The sequence below is a fragment of the Oryctolagus cuniculus genome, chromosome 6 (genome assembly GCF_964237555.1).
Source record: "Oryctolagus cuniculus chromosome 6, mOryCun1.1, whole genome shotgun sequence".
NCBI lineage: Eukaryota > Metazoa > Chordata > Mammalia > Lagomorpha > Leporidae > Oryctolagus > Oryctolagus cuniculus.
This window is the reverse complement of record NC_091437.1, coordinates 90,507,035-90,525,449: the sequence shown is the minus strand read 5'-3', so window position 1 is coordinate 90,525,449 and position 18,415 is coordinate 90,507,035. Positions and strand designations below refer to the sequence as shown.

The 18,415-nt window shown below is 42.5% G+C and overlaps 1 protein-coding gene across 1 annotated transcript in view; it reads left to right on the top strand.

The window, feature by feature from the left end:
• The first annotated feature begins 2,103 nt into the window (after positions 1-2,103).
• The window catches only part of CYP7B1 (cytochrome P450 family 7 subfamily B member 1), a 205,905-nt gene continuing 189,593 nt past the window's right edge, over positions 2,104-18,415 (top strand). Inside the window, exon 1 of the mRNA XM_008255573.4 lies at positions 2,104-2,410. Within this exon, the coding sequence (XP_008253795.1) occupies positions 2,313-2,410 (98 nt within the window). The 5' untranslated portion in view covers positions 2,104-2,312. The remainder of the gene's footprint in view (positions 2,411-18,415) is intronic.

Sequence of the window (18,415 nt, the reverse complement as noted above, 5' to 3'; positions counted from 1 at the left end):
TTTCTGCTTTTACTTCTGTTTCTGTGCTTACTTCTCTTTCATAATCAGTGTTTCCAAAAGAGACATGATGTGCTTAAGCCATATGCCAACTAACAGTTTAGGACACAACAAAGTCTGAAAGTTGTCCCAGGATTACTCCTGTTTGACTGTTTACTGTGGGTTGATCACTGTAATCAAGGCACACCAAACAATAATGTTGGCAACGAAGGTTGAAGGAACTGTGGCTTGCTTCTGAAGGAGACTGGTGAACTGCTAGAATTTTACAGTAGTCACACTATTACTTAGGAACTGTTATGCTAGAATTGTGAGGTCTGTCAGATTTAATGCATGAAAATAGGAATTCCCAGTTACATTTGACTTTTAGGTAAACAAAATAATACTGAATACAATATTTGGAAATACATGTACTAAAGTGGTGCTTGAGCTCCCTGGCATAGTATTATCCACCTTTTACAGCAGGAAAAGATTTGACTTAGAAATGAATCAGATGTGGTGGAGAAGAATAAATCAGATATGGTGATGGGGCGCTAGAAGAATTGGGAAGGAAGGATCAGTCACAAAAGCAGCATTTGGGATGATTTGTCGAGGACAGCAGGATTGGAGCTGGGTCTTCAGATGCAGGAAGACTTGTAGCATTTGTGGAAGAAAGGGCAGTGTTTCAGAAGGAGCACCATTAACAAAGGTATGAATGGACTGAATGTGAGAGCCACAGCAGCTGGCACTTCAGAGTGTATGCCACTCTGCCAGTCAGGGCAGTTGTACCATAGAAACTGATGGTGGGAGACTGATGACTTCATCACAAAGTTCACCAAGAGTTTCGCCCAGGACAGGTCTATGATTTGGAGAGGTTGAAATAAGAGCAATGGCCTGGGCCGGCGCCGCGGCTCACTAGGCTAATCCTCCACCTAGCGGCACCGGCACACCGGGTTCTAGTCCCGGTCAGGGCGCCGAATTGTGTCCCGGTTGCCCCTCTTCCAGGCCAGCTCTTTGCTGTGGCCTGGAAAGGCAGTGGAGGATGGCCCAAGTGCTTGGGCCCTGCACCCCATGGGAGACCATCCGAAGACCAGGAGAAGCACCTGGCTCCTGCCTTTGAATCAGCGTGGTGCGCCAGCTGCAGCAGCCATTGGAGGGTGAACCAACGGCAAAAAGGAAGACCTTTCTCTCTGTCTCTCTCTCTCTCTCACTATCTACTCTGCCTGTCCAAAAATAAAAAATAAAAAAATAAAACATTAAAAAAAAAGAGCAATGGCCTGGAAAGGCCAAAGATTAGAGGTTGCAGAGCAGTTTTGAAGCTTCCTAATGGTCTCTATACAGGAGGAGATAAAATTTTGCATGACAGAAAAAAGAAAACACAGAGGTCTTGGAATAGGGCTTAGTTAGAACACTTAATTCATGGGTATTAAAAAATTTGTTTTGAAGATCCTGGGTGTTTATCAATTGGACAACCAGGATAAGTCATTAACCTATCTTTATATTTTGTATATAATTCTGCTAAAAGCTACACCACAAGTTTGCTGTGCAAATACATGAATAGGACCAAAGTAGCCACAGACGATCATTAATCCATAAAAGATAACAGAAAGGTTTCCTCCTCCTTTGTTAGCACCACCTGCGGGACTTGCACCACTTCTGTCTTCGTCCTTGCGATGCTGCTCCGCCATCGCCTGTCTCACCTGTCCTGCTGTCTAGGGGGATTGTGTTCCTCTCAAGACCGCAAGTCTCTGTGTCTCCAGCCAAGGTCACAAAGCTTTGTGCAAGTAAGCCCTCCACAAAAACGCTGGAGCAAACAGGCTAAGGGAGATGAAGGAGGCAACAGCAGGGATCTGTCACAGTGCAGAGGGCACACTCCCAACTCTCTGCAGGGGGCAAGTAGAGTCCCTCCTTCCTCGGGCCACTGACTAAGGGATGAGGGAGATACCCAGGGGGTTCATGTCCAGCTCAGATGAGGAATCCCCCTCCTCCAGGTCTTCAGTGCTCATTCTTGAGAAATCCTAACACCGCCCTCCTCCTTTGGCCCATCTCCCTGCCCTAGAGTTGCAAGGGCGCCTTTTTCCACCAGCAGCCCGGCGGGACGCTGTGGCTGCTCTGGGCGGTGCGCGGGGGTGGCGGCGGGGGAGGGGAGGGCAGAACTTTATAATCCAGCCTCGGAGACCCGCGGGGCCACTGCTGTCGCCACTGCGGGCAGGACGGCTTCTCTGGCCCAGGACCAGCGGGCGCCTCCCACAGAAGCCGCCTTGCAGGCGCCGAGTATCGCTCGCGCCTCTCGCCAGGATACCCCGGGCTGCCTCCGCGGCCTCGCGCGCACCGCAGACATGGGCGGCTTGGAGTTGGAGCTGTTCAGCCTCCCCGGCCTGGTCCTCGCTACGGCCTTACTGCTGCTTGCCCTGTGCCTGCGCGGCCGGCGCACCAGGTAAGCGCCCCTGCCGCCGCGGCCACGCATGCGTCCTGGGCCCCGCGGCCGCGCGACCCAGATGGCGCAGGGAGTCCCCTCCATGATTTGCAGAGCAGACGCTCCGAACTTGCTGCGGGGCACTGGCGTCCTTTGGGAACGTGCGCGATAACAAAGGCTTCTTCCATCTCTTTCCCGTACTGACGCATACATATTGAAGCTCTGGGACGGGGTTTGATTTGCTGCTGCAGCCTACGTTCATAGAAGCCCTCAGTTTGCAGGATGCATTATGCATCAGGCAGACTTCAGCAAAGGTTTTTGTGCCTTTTAACTGTGAGTTGATGCTTTACTGTGGCCTGGAATTCATAGGGCACTTTGAGAGCGGACTTTTCTCAGGTTTCACTCAGTTAAAAGAGAAATGCTTCAGGAAAGTGGCAGTACACGATGTGAACAATAATGGTGCCGCTCCGTGCCTCAGTTTACCTCACTGTACCTCGTCTAGAAAAATAAATAACAGCACTTACTTCATGGGATTTCTGCGAGTCCAAAATGAGTTAATAGTGTTTTTTATGCATTTGTTTTATTGTTTTTAATCAGAGCAAAATAATTACTAAAAACACAAAGTGCTGTGTCGCTTTTTTGTCTGATTTTACACTTGATCTTAGCCAAAAGGCCGATAAGCAATTTTTTTTATCTGATTTTAAACATGGAAGTAAAACTAGAAGCTCGAGTAAAATGGTTCACTTTGAATTTACTTTATTCTGCCTTTCTTTCTGGGTCATTTTTGCATAGTGTTACATTCTAAATGGCTTTTTTTTAAAGGATTTAAGTACTTATTCGAAATGCAGAGAGAGAGAGAGAGAGATGTCTTCCATCAGCTGGTTTACTCCCTAAATGGCTGCAATAGCCAGGACTGGTCCAAGCTGAAGCTAGAAGTCAGGAACTGCATATGGATCTCCCAGGTGGGTGGCAGGGCATCAGATACTTGAGCTGTCTTCCACTGCTTCCTAGGAGCATTGGCAGAGAGCTGAATTGGAAGTGGAATAGGCATGACTCCAACTAGGGAACCATCACTGCCATAGGGAATGCAGTTGTCTCAAGGTGTGGATTAACTCTTGGCACCACAAGCCCGTTTCTTTTGATAGAGTTCAAAAGCAAAAGGATATGTTTTGTTGAGTGGTTACTGTTACTGTATGTATTTATATTCAAATATATAATATATATAATATGTTACATACATGTGTAAGTATATATAGGTGTATATGTGTGTGATACAAGTTGGTTCTCGATAGTTTTTGGGAAAGCGGCACCACTATCCTACATACAGTTTTCTGTGGATGTTTCTAGGAGGTCCACAGAAGACTGCTATAGATAGAAGCCTGTGCTTTCCTTCCTATGTGAGTGTTTAGAGACTTTTCTGGACTCTTCAGTGCCCTTGCCCACATTGTCTCCTTCAAAGGCCGTGTGTTGACTTTAGAGACTAAGATGAGGATCAGGACACTATTGCATCAGTGTTCTGTGATTCTATTTAGATTGCACCTCCTCTATTTGCAGTTATTGAGATGCACTTCTAGGTATGTCCTTAAGGAGAGGTACTAGACAAGAAGGTGATTTGTTTTATTTCCAATATACATGAAGGGCAGGTACAGCCTCCTTCTATATGTATGTACATATAAAATGATTGTACTGTATTTGTACACTTCCAACAGTAATACATGAGAATTTCAGTAGTTCTACATCCTCACCCATTCTTTCATAAGGTTAGTTTATTGGTTATAAGCCCTATTTTTCTGGATTCTGAGTTTCGTTTTCCATTAAGTGCTTATTTTGGTTTTTGCATGCAGATACATTTCTCACTGATCATCTTGAACTTTGGAAGCTTAGTTTTACCTCTATCAACTTGACTGGAAAGTTTGAGCTATTTATCAAGCTGTCTTCTTTGATGGTGCTGTGGTCTGAATATTTGTGTACCCCTCACATCTGTCTGTTGAAATCCTACCCTTGAAGATGATGCCTTAAGGCCCTCAAGACTAGGATTGGTATCCTTATAAAAGAGAACCCCGAGGATTCCCTTTCCACTTCTGGCATAGGAGCACACAGTGCAAAGATGGCCTTTTATGAACTAAGAAGCAACCCTCATCAGGCCTTAAATCTGCTGGTAACCTGTTCTTGGGCTTCCCAGCCATCACAAATGTGAGAGGTAAATTTCCATTGTTTACCAGCTACCTAGTCAATGGTTTGAATCTGAACTCCACCATCTCTTTCTCATTTTGTGACCCTGAACAGCATTATTTAATCTCTTTGAACAATGATGCATCAAACACTTCCTTGTACAAGACACCTACTGGATATCTGATATGAGGCAGTTGCTGTACCGAGACTATTCCTAAAGAACCAAGGCATCCAGAGGATTCTGCTCTTGTGTTGTTGCCTCATAGCCATTGATGCTCCAGTCAATTGTTAACTATAGGTGTCAAGTAGCCAAAAGGGGAATTCAAAAATATTTTCTATGAGTAGTTTTCAACCACTGGTAGGGTTACAGAATGTTCAAAGAATGTTTTCAGTTTGTGTCTATTTGCTTTTCTCCTGAATACTGCTGTCTCTATTTGCCTGCATTATTAGTTACCTCTTCAGCATGATAAAATCATTTTGGGTCATAGTAAATAATTTCTACTATCAGATGTGTTCAGGGCCCTACTGTCTGCCTGTTACTATTAGCAAGGAATTTTCTGTTATAGTGCTTTGAAAACTGGCCATGGTGAGGGACAAGTTTTTGTTTTGCTCTTTGCTTTAATTTGAAATTGTCAGGGATTCATACTTTGGTAAGGTATTTTAAAAAGAATTCATAAAATAAAGTCAAAACTATGTAAACTCAAGGATAGTTTTCTTTATTATTAGATTTCACAGATACAAGATTGTTCCATCAGATTGGTCTAAAGGTTTCTAAGCATTCACTCCCAGGTTTGGCATGGAGCTCTCTGTTGATTTGTGATAAGAAAACAGTTTCAGACTTGCAACTGTATGCATTACACTTTGAATAACACTGAGTTTTGCACTATTAGGCAACCCCATTTCTCTGAGCAAAATCTTGTGTGGGAAGAGTAGTGATCCTGTCCTGTGTGGATAATGTTATGAAATAAAGTGCAAAGTGCTGAAATATTCTGGTCAATCTGAATTTGAAGGCTTAGAAGACAGGTGTTTGCGTGTGAGGTTTGCTCAGCACTGACCAGAGACCCTTTTCTCCTGATTGCTATTAAGAAAAAAAAAATGGTATGAGTTTCCTTTCGCTTTTCATCCCTCTCTCCTAATACTTATGTTCCCATCCCCAAAATGTTGTGGTTAGAAACCAGCGAGATTAAAAGGGTGTTAAAATCCAATGACTATTTGTGTTGTATGATGGTAAGGTTATATATCTATTGAGTTGCTTTGAAATGTTCATTTGTTGACATCACTGGATCCCAAAAGTCACTTATTTCTGTTTTTAGTTACAGTCATCCTTTGGTATTTGGTGTTCAGAAGATTAGTTCCAGGACCTCCTGAGGATAATAAAATTTGAGGATGCTCAAGTCCCTCATATAATGTGGTGTGATATTTGATGTAACTTTTGCTCTCCTTCCTGAATGCTTTAAATCATCCTTCAATTACTTACAATGTAAATGTTATATTAATCATTGGGAAATAATGATAAGGAAAATCCTGTATGCATTTGTTATGGATGCACTAATTTTCTTGTGCATTTTTAAAAGGATTTATTTATTTATTTCAAAGTCAGAGTTACACAGAGAGAGGAGAGGGAAAAAGAGAGAGAGAGAGAGAGAGGGAGGGAGGGAGGTCTTCCATCCCCTGGTTCACTCCCCAACTGGCTGCAATGGCCAGACCTATGCTGATCCAAAGCCAGGAGCCCAGAGTCTCTTCCAGGTCTCCCACGCTGGTGCAGGGTCCCAAGGACTTGGCCCACTCTCTACTGCTTTCCCAGGCTATAGCGGAGAGCTGGATCAGAAGTGGAGCAGCCAGTAATCCTCCGCCTAGCGGCGCCGGCACACCGGGTTCTAGTCCCGGTTGGGGCACCGGATTGTGTCCCGGTTGCCCCTCTTCCAGGCCAGCTCTCTGCTGTGGCCAGGGAGTGCAGTGGAGGATGGCCCAGGTGCTTGGGCCCTGCACCCCATGGGAGACCAGGAAAAGCACCTGGCTCCTGGCTCCTGCCATCGGATCAGCGCGGTGTGCCGGCCGCAGCGCGCTGGCCGCGGCGGCCATTGGAGGGTGAACCAACGGCAAAGGAAGACCTTTTTCTCTGTCTCTCTCACTGTCCACTCTGCCTGTCAAAAAAAAAAAAAAAAAAAAAAAAAAGAAGAAGTGGAGCAGCCAGGACTCGAACTGGCGCTCATATAGTATGCTGGCACTGCAGGCAGTAGCTTTACCCACTATGCCACAGTGCCAGTCGCTTCCCATGAACCTGCAATTTTTTGATCTGCAGTTGGTTGAATCCATGGATGTGTATCATGCAGGATGGCTGGTTGTGCTCAATTACTACCAGACAAGAGCCACGGGACTCTAGATCCCTCACATTGTTACCCCTGCTTAGAGCATGAAAAGAACCAGGCTGGCTCCAACAATGCGTAAAGTTCTTGTTTCTTGCCCTTTTCCAATAAGAAAAGTAGTTCTGTACTCGAGTATGCTGAATTTGTCTTCAAAATGTTCATGGAAATGCACATTGTGGAAAGAGCTGTGTATGGACATCAAAATTGTTTGCGCATTGCTTGGCATGTAGTCAGTGGTCAGTAGAAATTTTTAGATCAAATGTGAGGGATATTAAAAATGCATGGGGGCTGGCGCCACGGCTCACTAGGCTAATCCTCCACCTAGCGGCGCCAGCACACTGGGTTCTAGTCCCAGTCGGGGCGCCGGATTCTGTCCCGGTTGCCCCTCTTCCAGGCCAGCTCTCTGCTGTGGCCAGGGAGTGCAGTGGAGGATGGCCCAAGTGCTTGGGCCCTGCACCCCATGGGAGACCAGGATAAGCACCTGGCTCCTGGCTTCGGATCAGCGCGGTGCACCGGCCACAGCGTGCTGGCCGCGGCGTCCATTGGAGGGTGAACCAACGGCAAAGGAAGACCTTTCTCTCTTTCTCTCTCTCTCTCTCTCACTGTCCACTCTGCCTGTAAAAAAAAAAAAAAAAAAAAAAAAAAAAGCATGGGAAAATCAGTGCATTCATAACAAACACGTACAGGATTTTTTCTTATCATTATTCCCAAAACAATGATTCAGTGATTCATATAACACATTGTACTAGGCATTAAAAGTAATTGAGGGATGATTTAAAGCATTCAGGAGGGAATGCAAAGGTTACATCCAATATACCCCATTCCCTCTACCCTAGACTGATAGCTCATTGTCAATTTTATGCCTCAACTTGAATGGATTACAGAAGGCCCAGATAGCTGATTAAACAATATTTCTGGGTGTATCTATGAGGATTTTTCTAGGACAGATGAGCATTTGAATCTGTAGATTGAGTGAAGAAAATTACCCTCCCTGAATCAGGTGGGCACCTTTCAGGGCTTGGCTAGAAACAAGAGAAGGAAGGGAGGATTTGTCCTCTCCCAAACTGCTTGAACTGGAACTTCAATCTTTTCCTGCTCTCAGCTCTTCTGGTACTCGGGCTGTCAGACTCAAACTGGAACCCATACTCCCAGCTCCCCAACACGCAGGCCTTGGAATTATGCCACTCTTTTCCTTGGGTCACCAACTTGGAGACAACTAATTATGAGATTTCTTAGCTTCCATGATCCATAGGGCTGTCTGTAAGCATGAGAGATTGGTTTCAGAATTCCCCTCACCTAGATAACACATATCTGGGGATGCTCAAGTCCACTTCAGTCAAGTGGTATAGTATTTGCATGCAACATATGCACATCCTCACCTGTACTTTCAAGCATCTTATAATACTTATAATACTTATAATTCTTATAATACCTGATACAATGAAAATAGTTGCTGTGCTGCATTGTTTAGGGCATAATGACAAGAAAAAGTCTGTGTTCAGTGCAGACACAATTTTCATTCCTGAATATTTTCTCTTTCTTTCTTTCTTTCTTTTTTTTTTTTTTTTTTTTTTGACAGGCAGAGTGGACAGTGAGAGAGAGAGAGACAGAGAGAAAGGTCTTCCTTTGCCGTTGGTTCACCCTCCAATGGCCGCCGCGGCCAGCGCACCGCGCTGATCCGATGGCAGGAGCCAGGTGCTTCTCCTGGTCTCCCATGCAGGTGCAGGGCCCAAGCACTTGGGCCATCTTCCACTGCACTCCTTGGCCACAGCAGAGAGCTGGCCTGGAAGAGGGGCAACCAGGACAGAATCCGGTGCCCTGACCGGGACTAGAACCTGGTGTGCTGGTGCCACAAGGCAGAGGATTAGTCTAGTGAGCCGCGGCGCCGGCTCATTCCTGAATATTTTCAATCCACCGTTGGTTGACTACATGGATGTGCTACCTGTGGATAGGGAGAGCTGACTGGATATACACACATGAGAGTTTTTTACTCCCAGGAGTTTGTGGAATATGAAAGGTGGGCTTGTTTGATGGAAAGAAATGTGAAAATCTTTCATGTGTTTTTCTTTTTCTTTTTTTTTTTTTAATCTTTTATTTAATGAATATAAATTTCCAAAGTACGACTCTCATGTGTTTTTCATAATATGCATACATGTGTATCATTTTTTCTGTTTCTCTGAAGAACCCTGACTAATACACTACACTTTCTCTGGAAAATAAGAGATGTTTTTGCATTGTTAACGAAAGAGTTTCTCGAAGTTAAGAGATTGGTGTGCTTTTTCAGATTAGGGGACAGAGAGCTCACCAGGCACGTCTGTGGCTTTTGGTTAAACCGCTCATCAGCTAGTGCCACACTTTCCCTTCCTAAGCCTAGAGTTTGAACTGGTTTTGTTCTGATTTGAGAAATATGGCTTGTGTTTTATTTTGCAACCTAAAAAAAGGAAAAACAATTCCTAAAAGAATATCCCTACCATATTCTAGTACAATATAAGAAGACTGAAAAAAGCATTTTATTGTTTATTTTGTGTGCTGGTCAAAGTGACCATTTGATGGATCATGGAGTGTTCAGTATTGCCAGTTGAATCAATATTGAGGGTTCCTCAATTCTGTAATCATATTCTGTTGGACAATCCCAGTTATCTCTTCAAATATATCATCTATTTGTCATAGCAGAGAATCAATTCATAAGTTATGTTAGATTAGCCTAAATATTTTTTTTTCTCTGTCAGAGTAAAATCTTGGAGTGCTTTCCAGTAATGTGGGGCCATATCTTCATCTGTTCAGGATGCTGTCACAATATACCATATACTGGGTTGCTGATAAATGACAAAAGTTCACTTCTTGTACCTCTTTAGGTTAAGTCCAAGATCAAGGCACCTGCAGACTCGGTGTCTGGTGAGAGCCCATTCCTCGTAGATAACTGTCCTCATGAGATCTTCACATGTGGAAGAGAAAAAGGAGATATCTTGGGCCTCTTTTGTAAGGACACTAATTCCATTCTTGAGTGGTCTGCCCATATGACTAATCAGCCCCCAAAGATTCCATCTCCTAATACCATCACTTTGGGGGTTAGGATTTCAATATAAGAATTTTGGGGGAATGCAAACATGTTGTAGACTATTGTTGGCAGTTTGTGAATGTGAAGCCATTGGTGTCACCATCTTTTCCAATATTGGGCCTTTCTTGCATAAATTATTGTTAGAAGAAGCAAACAGCATGGCTGTGAAACTAAAATGAATCTGGATCTAAAACTCAGTTCCACCCCAGGACAATGATTTCTTTCAACAGGAAGATGAGGGAAGAAGAAAATGAACAATGTCAGAGACCTACTATGTGGCAGGCTCTATGCCTATATATTTCTCATATATTATTTCACCTTTGTTCCCATTCAAGTTATAACTGTTTTAAAGCTTCAAGAGAAGAGAGTGAAACAAAATGAGATTGGTTAATTAGTTTGCCTAAAGTACAGCATGACTCAGGATTAAAACTGGATCTTGGGTTCTAGATCCATAAAGGCTGTAGTAGACAGAATACATCCCTCTCAATCCCAGAAATGCCCACATTTTAATCTTCAGAACCTGTGAATATGTTGGGTTTTATGGCAAAGGGCAATTAAGGTTGCAGAAGCAATAGAGATTTCTAATCAAGTTAATGGTAAACTAAGGGATTATATTGGATTATTTGGATGAGCCCAATGTAATGACAAGAGTCATAAAAACTGGAAGAGGGAGGCAGAAAAGGAGGTGACAGTGATATGATGTGAGAGAGACTTCACTTTGTACTGACTTTCAGCATAGTTGAAATAATCCATGATTAAAGAATGAGGACAGCCTGGAGACAATGAAGACAAAGAAGTAAATTCTGTTCTAGAGCCTCCAAAAAGAAACAATGTGAAGCCTGTTCTGCCAATACCACAATTTTAGCTCAGTGAAATGTGCTTTGATCTTCTGGCTTGCAGTGCTATAGGATAATAGGTTTGTATTACGTAAGTTGCTAAATTTCTGGCAATTTATAACAGCATTTGTAGAAAACTAACATGCTGTTTGCATTTAACATTGCTTCTTTTTTTGAAGTTATTTGAAAAGCAGAGACAGGATGTGGAGGGGGAAGAGAGCAACACATACACGCACACACAGAAAGAGAGAGAGAGAGAGAGAGAGAGAGAGAGAGAGAGAGAACTCCATTCTGGTATCCTATATGAATGGCAGGGATCTGAATACTTGGGCCATCTTCTGCTGCCTTCCTGGGAGAATTAGTAAGAAATTGGATCAGAAGCAAAGTAGCTTGGACTCAACCAGCACAAGGATATAGGATGCAAACACTGCAGAAGCAGTAGCTTAACCTGCTGCACTACAATGCTGGCCCCACAACACAGCTTTTTGCAAGAAGGTTCAAAGGGTGATAAAGGTTGGGCTTCGTCTGACCTTGATGGTTGCCCATAAGAAACAACATAGAAAGTGAATATTTTTAAATTCTCAGTACCTTCATTGCGATACTAAGACATAATAGGTTGAGACTTTTGGTCCCCAAACTTCACAGATAATTGTGGACTATGCATTGATGCCTCTCTTTATTATCCACCAATTTATGGGAAAGTTTTGTATGTCATGTATTTAGGAACTTCATGAATCTTTAACTTTTTTTGAAAATAAGACATAGACTATAGACCTTGAGACTCAGATACGATTTGGTTAGATTTTTCTAGCACTGACTTGGTGCAGAATTACTAATTGCTGCTTGCAGCATGGAGGAGAAAGCTGGGATGACTTTGAGTATTTGAAAGATCTAAGGGAATGGGAACTGTACTTCATTGATTTGCCAAAAATAATAAAGCAGATAGAGCCATCAGCTGTAGAGGAAAGATTAATAGCTTCTTACAGGAGAATTTTTCTGTGCTTTATCCAAAGTAAAATCCCATTGAAACTACTCCAGGTTACTGTTCTGTGAAAGGCAAAGGACAAAATTATAGAAGCTACTTTGCTGAATAAGAGAAGGTGACATCTATTATATCTTGCATTTTTATAGCTGAAGTGCTCATTTTTATGTTTTTTTTTTCAACAAAAGTATTTGGGATAGAATTTTTTTGGTCTATAGGAAATTGAGAAAGATTAATTAATTCTATAATTGCTTAATATAAAATTAATAGAAATTTAACAAAAGTGCAACCACAACAAGATTTAAATTCATTATCACTTCTCCTCATAACTTCATCTTCAGTAGTTGATTATAATGGGGAGGAAACCTTAGAAGCTTTCCTGAAGTTTTAGCACCTAGCACAGTATCTAGTCCTGAGTAAGCACTCAGTGAGTCCTTGTTAGAAGAAAGAAGCATGGATGAATTAATGAATGAGTGAATGAGTTTGGTGCAGTGATTCTTATCTTTTTTGAATATGACTATTTTAGTGCTGTAGATATTGATATCAAAATATACAGCCGCATAAAAATGACATCTGATAGCATATATTTCAAGTTTTCTACTTCTTTAACTAAAAATTGAGGATTTCTTAAGCAAGTGTCAACTATTATGAATAAATGGCAAATATATTGATGGGATGATTATGTTTGTAGAACCACAACAAAACAGAGTAGCTATAAAACAGATAACCCCTAAAATTCTTGATCCTGAAAAGTCCAGGGTGTAAAACTGCATATTATCAACTTTCAGGTGTAGAAGAAGCTGGATCTGTGTAACTATTTAGAGTCCACTCTGTAATATAGGCAAACACAAGGCTTTATTCAACAAATCAAGACCCCCTTGGAAAAGAACTGGACCTCTTTCTGGTAATCAAGTGATTTTTCCTTAAAACATTTGAAACAAATCATAGTAGAATTGGTGCTTATGAATCATTACAAAAACTAGGTTCTCTGTTTGAAAAATCACAGTTGTCCTAGTGAAAGCAAAGAACTATGAACACCCGAATCATTTTATCCGTGGAAGACAAATGCCTTATTGCTCCATCACATCCAGTGAGGGCTTAGTGTTCTGGTATTGTACTTCAATAATGCTGTTCCTTTGAGCTTGAATGTGACATGATTAGCTTATTTGGGTGATAGGTATCACCTTAAGGTTAGCTGTTTCAACACCATTGACCCATTTCTCTACTTGTGCATTAAGTATGTAGTACTATAGATTCATGTTTGACTTATAATAATGACACCCAAGTCTTCCAATCATTTCTTCTGGGCTGGATATAGGAACAAGTGCTTTAAAGTCATTATTATATTGAATTTTCCTGAGTCCCCTCCCACAGTAACATTCCTCATGCTTTAGAGGAAAAAGGGAAGTTTCATTTAAATAATGTTCCCAACAACATGCAGCTGGAATGTAGTATAGTTAAGGTTCAAACCCTCAATGTTTGACTTCAAGCTAAACCTCAACCTCTTAATCTTTTTTTCTTATTCCCTTTCACTAATCTTACAAAAATATTCTGACATATGCAGTTATTCTTTACAAACAGCTGAGACTTTTAAGAAGTAATGCAACATCTGAGCATTTCTAGTAGGCATTAACCAAGCTATGAATGTATGCATTTGAATTATGAAGAATATATCTCTAAGAATAAAGCTGTTTCTCTCTTGCACTAGACTGTGTGAAAGCCACACTTAAGGACAACTTGGGCAAATACCGCTTTTTTTCTTATGCCCTTTACTGGCTTTTGTACCCACTCACTTAGTGGCTCTACAGAGGAGTTGGGCTTCACTGTGTGCCCTGAGAATTCTGTGTTCAGCTGCAATGGTGAATAGGACAGGTGATGCCAGAACCTACTTGTGTCACCAGGATCATGGCGATGCAGATGGTCACAACTTAATTTTTCTGAAAATGTTTAGAATTGGATTCACAATCACTGTTTTTAGAAGAAAATTCAAGTTGAAGAAACCTACAACCAGAGAGGAAGGATAGTTTCATACTCTGAGAGTTTATTAAAGACATTTTAGTGTGTTTCTCATTTTAACAATCCTTCCTAAATGGATTATGCAAGCTGTTGTATATGTCATCATCACATCGACTATTGCACCTGGAGAAGCAGTACTAAATGTTGAATAAAGAAGTGCTACAGTTAAAATATTGTTTGTTGCAGCAAAGCATAGTGGTGCCTTTTATGATCTTTTTTTAATTTAATTTTTTTGACAGACAGAGTTAGACAGTGAGAGAGAGAGAGACAGAGAGAAAGGTCTTCCTTTTTCTGTAGGTTCATCCCAAGTGACCGCTACGGCTAGTGCGTTGCGGCCGGTGGGCTGCGCCTATCCGAAGCCAGGAGCCAGGTGCTTCCTCCTGGTCTCCCAGGTGGGTGCAGGGCCCAAGCACTTGGGCTATCCTCCACTGCTCTCCCGGGCCACAGCAGAGAGCTGGACTGGAAGAGGAGCAACTGGGACAGAATCTGGCGCCCCAACCAGGACTAGAACCCAGGGTGCTGGCGCCGTAGGCAGAGGATTAGCCTAGTGAGCCACGGCGCTGGCCCTTTTCTGTCTTTTGAATGTCTTCAGCTCTATAGTGAGTTGTTAATCTTATTTTGGATTTTGAATGACCTTTTTCACCTGGGCACTGTACTGTATACAGAATGCATAAATTTTCTCTTGAATTTCTTTGCAATAGTACATTCAACTTCTCTCACTGCACATACAGTGTATGTACATATATGTGCATATGTATGTATATGTATGGATATGTACCTATGTATAAATATGTGAGTGTATACATGTGTATCCATTTCAAACTAATTCTACCCTTTTTACTTATCAATGTGTTATATGGGATAGAAATCATGGGATAGAAAGATAAAAATATTCTTAGAACACAGGAAGTCATTGTCAACTGAAGAAGGGTAGAAACCTTTTTTTTTATTTGACAGATAGAGTTATAGACAGTGAGAGAGAGAGACAGAGAGAAAGGTCTTCCTTCCGTTGGATCACTCTCCAATTGGCCGCTATGGCTGGCACTGCGCCAATCCAAAGCCAAAAGCCAGGTGCTTCTTCCTGGTCTCCCATGTGGGTGCAGGGGCCCAACCACTTGGGCCATCCTCCACTGCCCTCCCAGGCCACAGCAGAGAGCTGGACTGGAAGAGGAACAACCGGGACTAGAACCTGGCACCCATATGGGATGCAGGTGCCGCAGGTGAAGGATTAACCAAGTGAGGCACAGCGCCAGCCCGGGGAAAGACTTTTGACCAAAGCATTTGTGACTTTCTGTATTTGTAAAGTAGTCTGTATGACATAAGACCCACGGTTCTAAAGAGAGGACATATTTTAAACTTAAAATAATTTTTACTTTTCCATGGAAAGAATCTTAAAAAGTCTTTGAAATTTTGATGTTTCTATAGAAATTGACTCAAATCAGTGTTTTCTTTCTGTACTAAAATTCTCCATATCTATTTTTGGAACTTGCCCCTCTTATTTTAATCTCTTGATTAGTTCTTTACATTTTAAAAGCAGAGGCCTTGGAAATAAAACCCACTGCAGGTGGCTGGAATCTGTGGGTTATAGATAGCTATGCAGTTATTCTCACTTAATCCAGACTAATACTTAACCTTATTGAAAGAGAAAAATTAGGACTATTATATTTATGAAACAGCAAAGAAGGAACCAGCAGAGGAAATGACAAGATAACTAACTTTCTCTGTGCTTCAATTTTCTCATCTATAAATGAGGAAGTGGGATTATGTAATGATTTTTGAATGGTGTGATTCTATAAGGATATTGCCATTCTCAAATTGACCCCCTCAAGCCACGCATATTTCATCTATACAAAATTTATTTGTCCTAGGGCTGGTGTTATTGTGCTGTGGATAAAGTTGCTGCTTGCCAACAGTGGCATCCCACATGGAAACGCTGGTTTGAGTCCCCCACTGCTCCTTCAAATCTACCTCCAGGAATGCAGTGGAAGATGGCCCAATTACTTGGGTCCTGCCACCCATGTGGGAGACCCACATGGAGTTCTGCGATCTGAACTTTGGCCTGTTGAGTGAATCAGTGGATGAAAGATATTTCTCTCTCTCTCTCTCTCTCTCTCTCTCTCTCTCTCTCTCTCTCCTCTCTCTCCCTTTCTCTGTGTCATTCTGCCTTTCAATTAAAAAAAAAATTGAAACACATTGTGCTTTCTTGTGATTCCATTGTAGTCCCTTTATTTCTGGCCTTATAGGTGCAGCATAAATGCCCCACCTCTCTGAAATTTCACCAGTTCACTCCCAGGCAAAGTTCTCTGGTTCCTTCCCAGCCTTCCCTGAAATCACAGAACGTATTACAGTTATTAGTTAATATACACCTCTACCCAACCAGCACGCCAGTAACTAGTTTGAGAATCAGGATCTGCTTTTCTATCATCTGTGTGTCCTCAGCACCCAGTAAAATGTCTGGCACATTGTAGGTAGTCAACAAGAAATACATTAATAATTAAGAAAATAACTTTCCTTAAATAGACTCAATACTATAGAAAACAAAGTCTGTGGTTAATTTTTTTAAAGGCATGTTTTTATTTATTTGAAATACGGAGTGACAGACAGAGGGAGAGACACAGAGTGAGAGATTTTCCATCCACTGTTCATTCCCCAGTGGCAGCAACTACCTGGACTGAGTTAGGCAGAAGCCAGGAGCTTGGAGCTCCATCTGTGTCTCCCACCTGGTGGCAGGAACCCAAGCACTTGGACCATCTTTTGCTGCTTTCCCAGTGACCTGGACTGGAAACGGAGCAGCTAGGACTTGAACCAGTACTCTGATATGGGATGCTGGCTTTGCAGGTGGTGACTTGACCCTCTAAACAACACTGTCCCCGGCAATTTAAAAAAAATGTATTCATTTATTTGAAAGGCAGAGCAAATCCTTGAGCCACCTATTCACTGCCTTCCCAGGCACAGTAGTAGGAAGGTGGATCAGAAGAAGAGCAGCCAGGACTCCACTCTGATGTGGGATTCTAGTGTGGCAAGTGGCAACTTAACCAGCTGCACCACAATGCCAGGTCCCTGTGGATAATTTTTTAATCATTACAATTGAGTCACAAAATGCTAAGTAGCTGATAAATGCAGTTCACTGTAAAGACTATAACTCATGGTGCCACATAAATCAAAGCTAAGCAGATTCTTGTGAATTCCTCTTACGCCACTTGTTAACAAAAAGAGTAGTTTCAGGACCCAACATGTTGGGATCTCAAAACCCTGAGTCCAGGCCGGCGCTGCAGCTCACTAGGCTAATCCTCCACCTTGTGGCGCCGGCACACCGGGTTCTAGTCCCGATTGGGGTGCCAGATTCTGTCCCGGTTGCCCCTCTTCCAGGCCAGCTCTCTGCTATGGCCCGGGAGAGCAGTGGAGGATGGCTCAAGTGCTTGGGCCCTGCACCTCATGGGAGACCAGGAGAAGCACCTGGCTCCTGCCATCGATCAGTGCGGTGTGCAGGCCACAGCATAGCGGCCGCGGCGTCCATTGGAGGGTGAACCAACGGCAAAGGAAGACCTTTGTCTCTGTCTCTTTCACTGTCCACTCTGCCTGTCAAAAAAAAAATTAAAAAACAACAACAACAAAACCCTGAGTCCCAGAGTGAGAACCAGGCCATGAGAAACATCTCATTCTTGGCCACTGAGAGTAATTCTATTTCTGAGAATAAGAGGAAGCTCTGTGTTCTGTTAGTTTTTGGATGGAGATTAACTAAACACATTTGGAATTCTACATCATTGCCAACTGATCAAAGCTCAGTTCAGAGATAAGAAGGTCCTGAACTCACATCAGAGACAACAGTGTCACATATATAAAAATATTTAAAAAAAAAAAAAAAACTAGCTGAAATTCCCGTTGCTGGGACCTGCCCTGTGGCATAGGGGGCTAAGCTTCTGCCTGCAGAGCCGGCATATCATATGGGCACCAGTTCTAGTCCCAGCTGCTCCTCTTCAGATCCAGCTCTCTGCTATGGCCTGGGAAAGCAGTAGAAGATGGTCCAGGTCCTTGGGCCCCTGCACCTGGATGAGAGACCTGGAAGAAACTCCTGGCTCCTGGCTTCAGATCAGCCCAGCCCCAGCTGTTGCGGCCATTTGTGGAGTAAGCCAGCAGATGGAAAAGTTTCTCTTTGTCTCTCCTTCTTTCTTTCTGTAACTCTATCTTTCAAATAAATAAATAAAACTTAAAAAAAAAAAAGAAATTGCTGTTGCTAAAAGGAAGCAGAGTGGGTAAGATATTGGACCAAGGCACATGTTTAAAACATATCAGGAAGCAGCATGGCCAAGGGGTTAAGAGCAGTGGCTTTAGATTCAGAGATAAGTAGGGATTTTAATACTAACTCCACTACTTACTTGGCATGATATTGCTCACAAGGAATTTTACCTTGAGGATAAAAGAGTATTTGGAGAAACATAGATGGATTTTGAACATTTTTCATTGCTCAGACTGCTGAAGAAAAGAAAGTGTGCTCTTTTCAGTAAATACTTACTGAGTTCCTTTAGTGTGGAAATTCCTCTTGTGAATAGAATGAAAAATCTCCAATTTCTCCCACTAAAGAGTTTATAGTGAAGT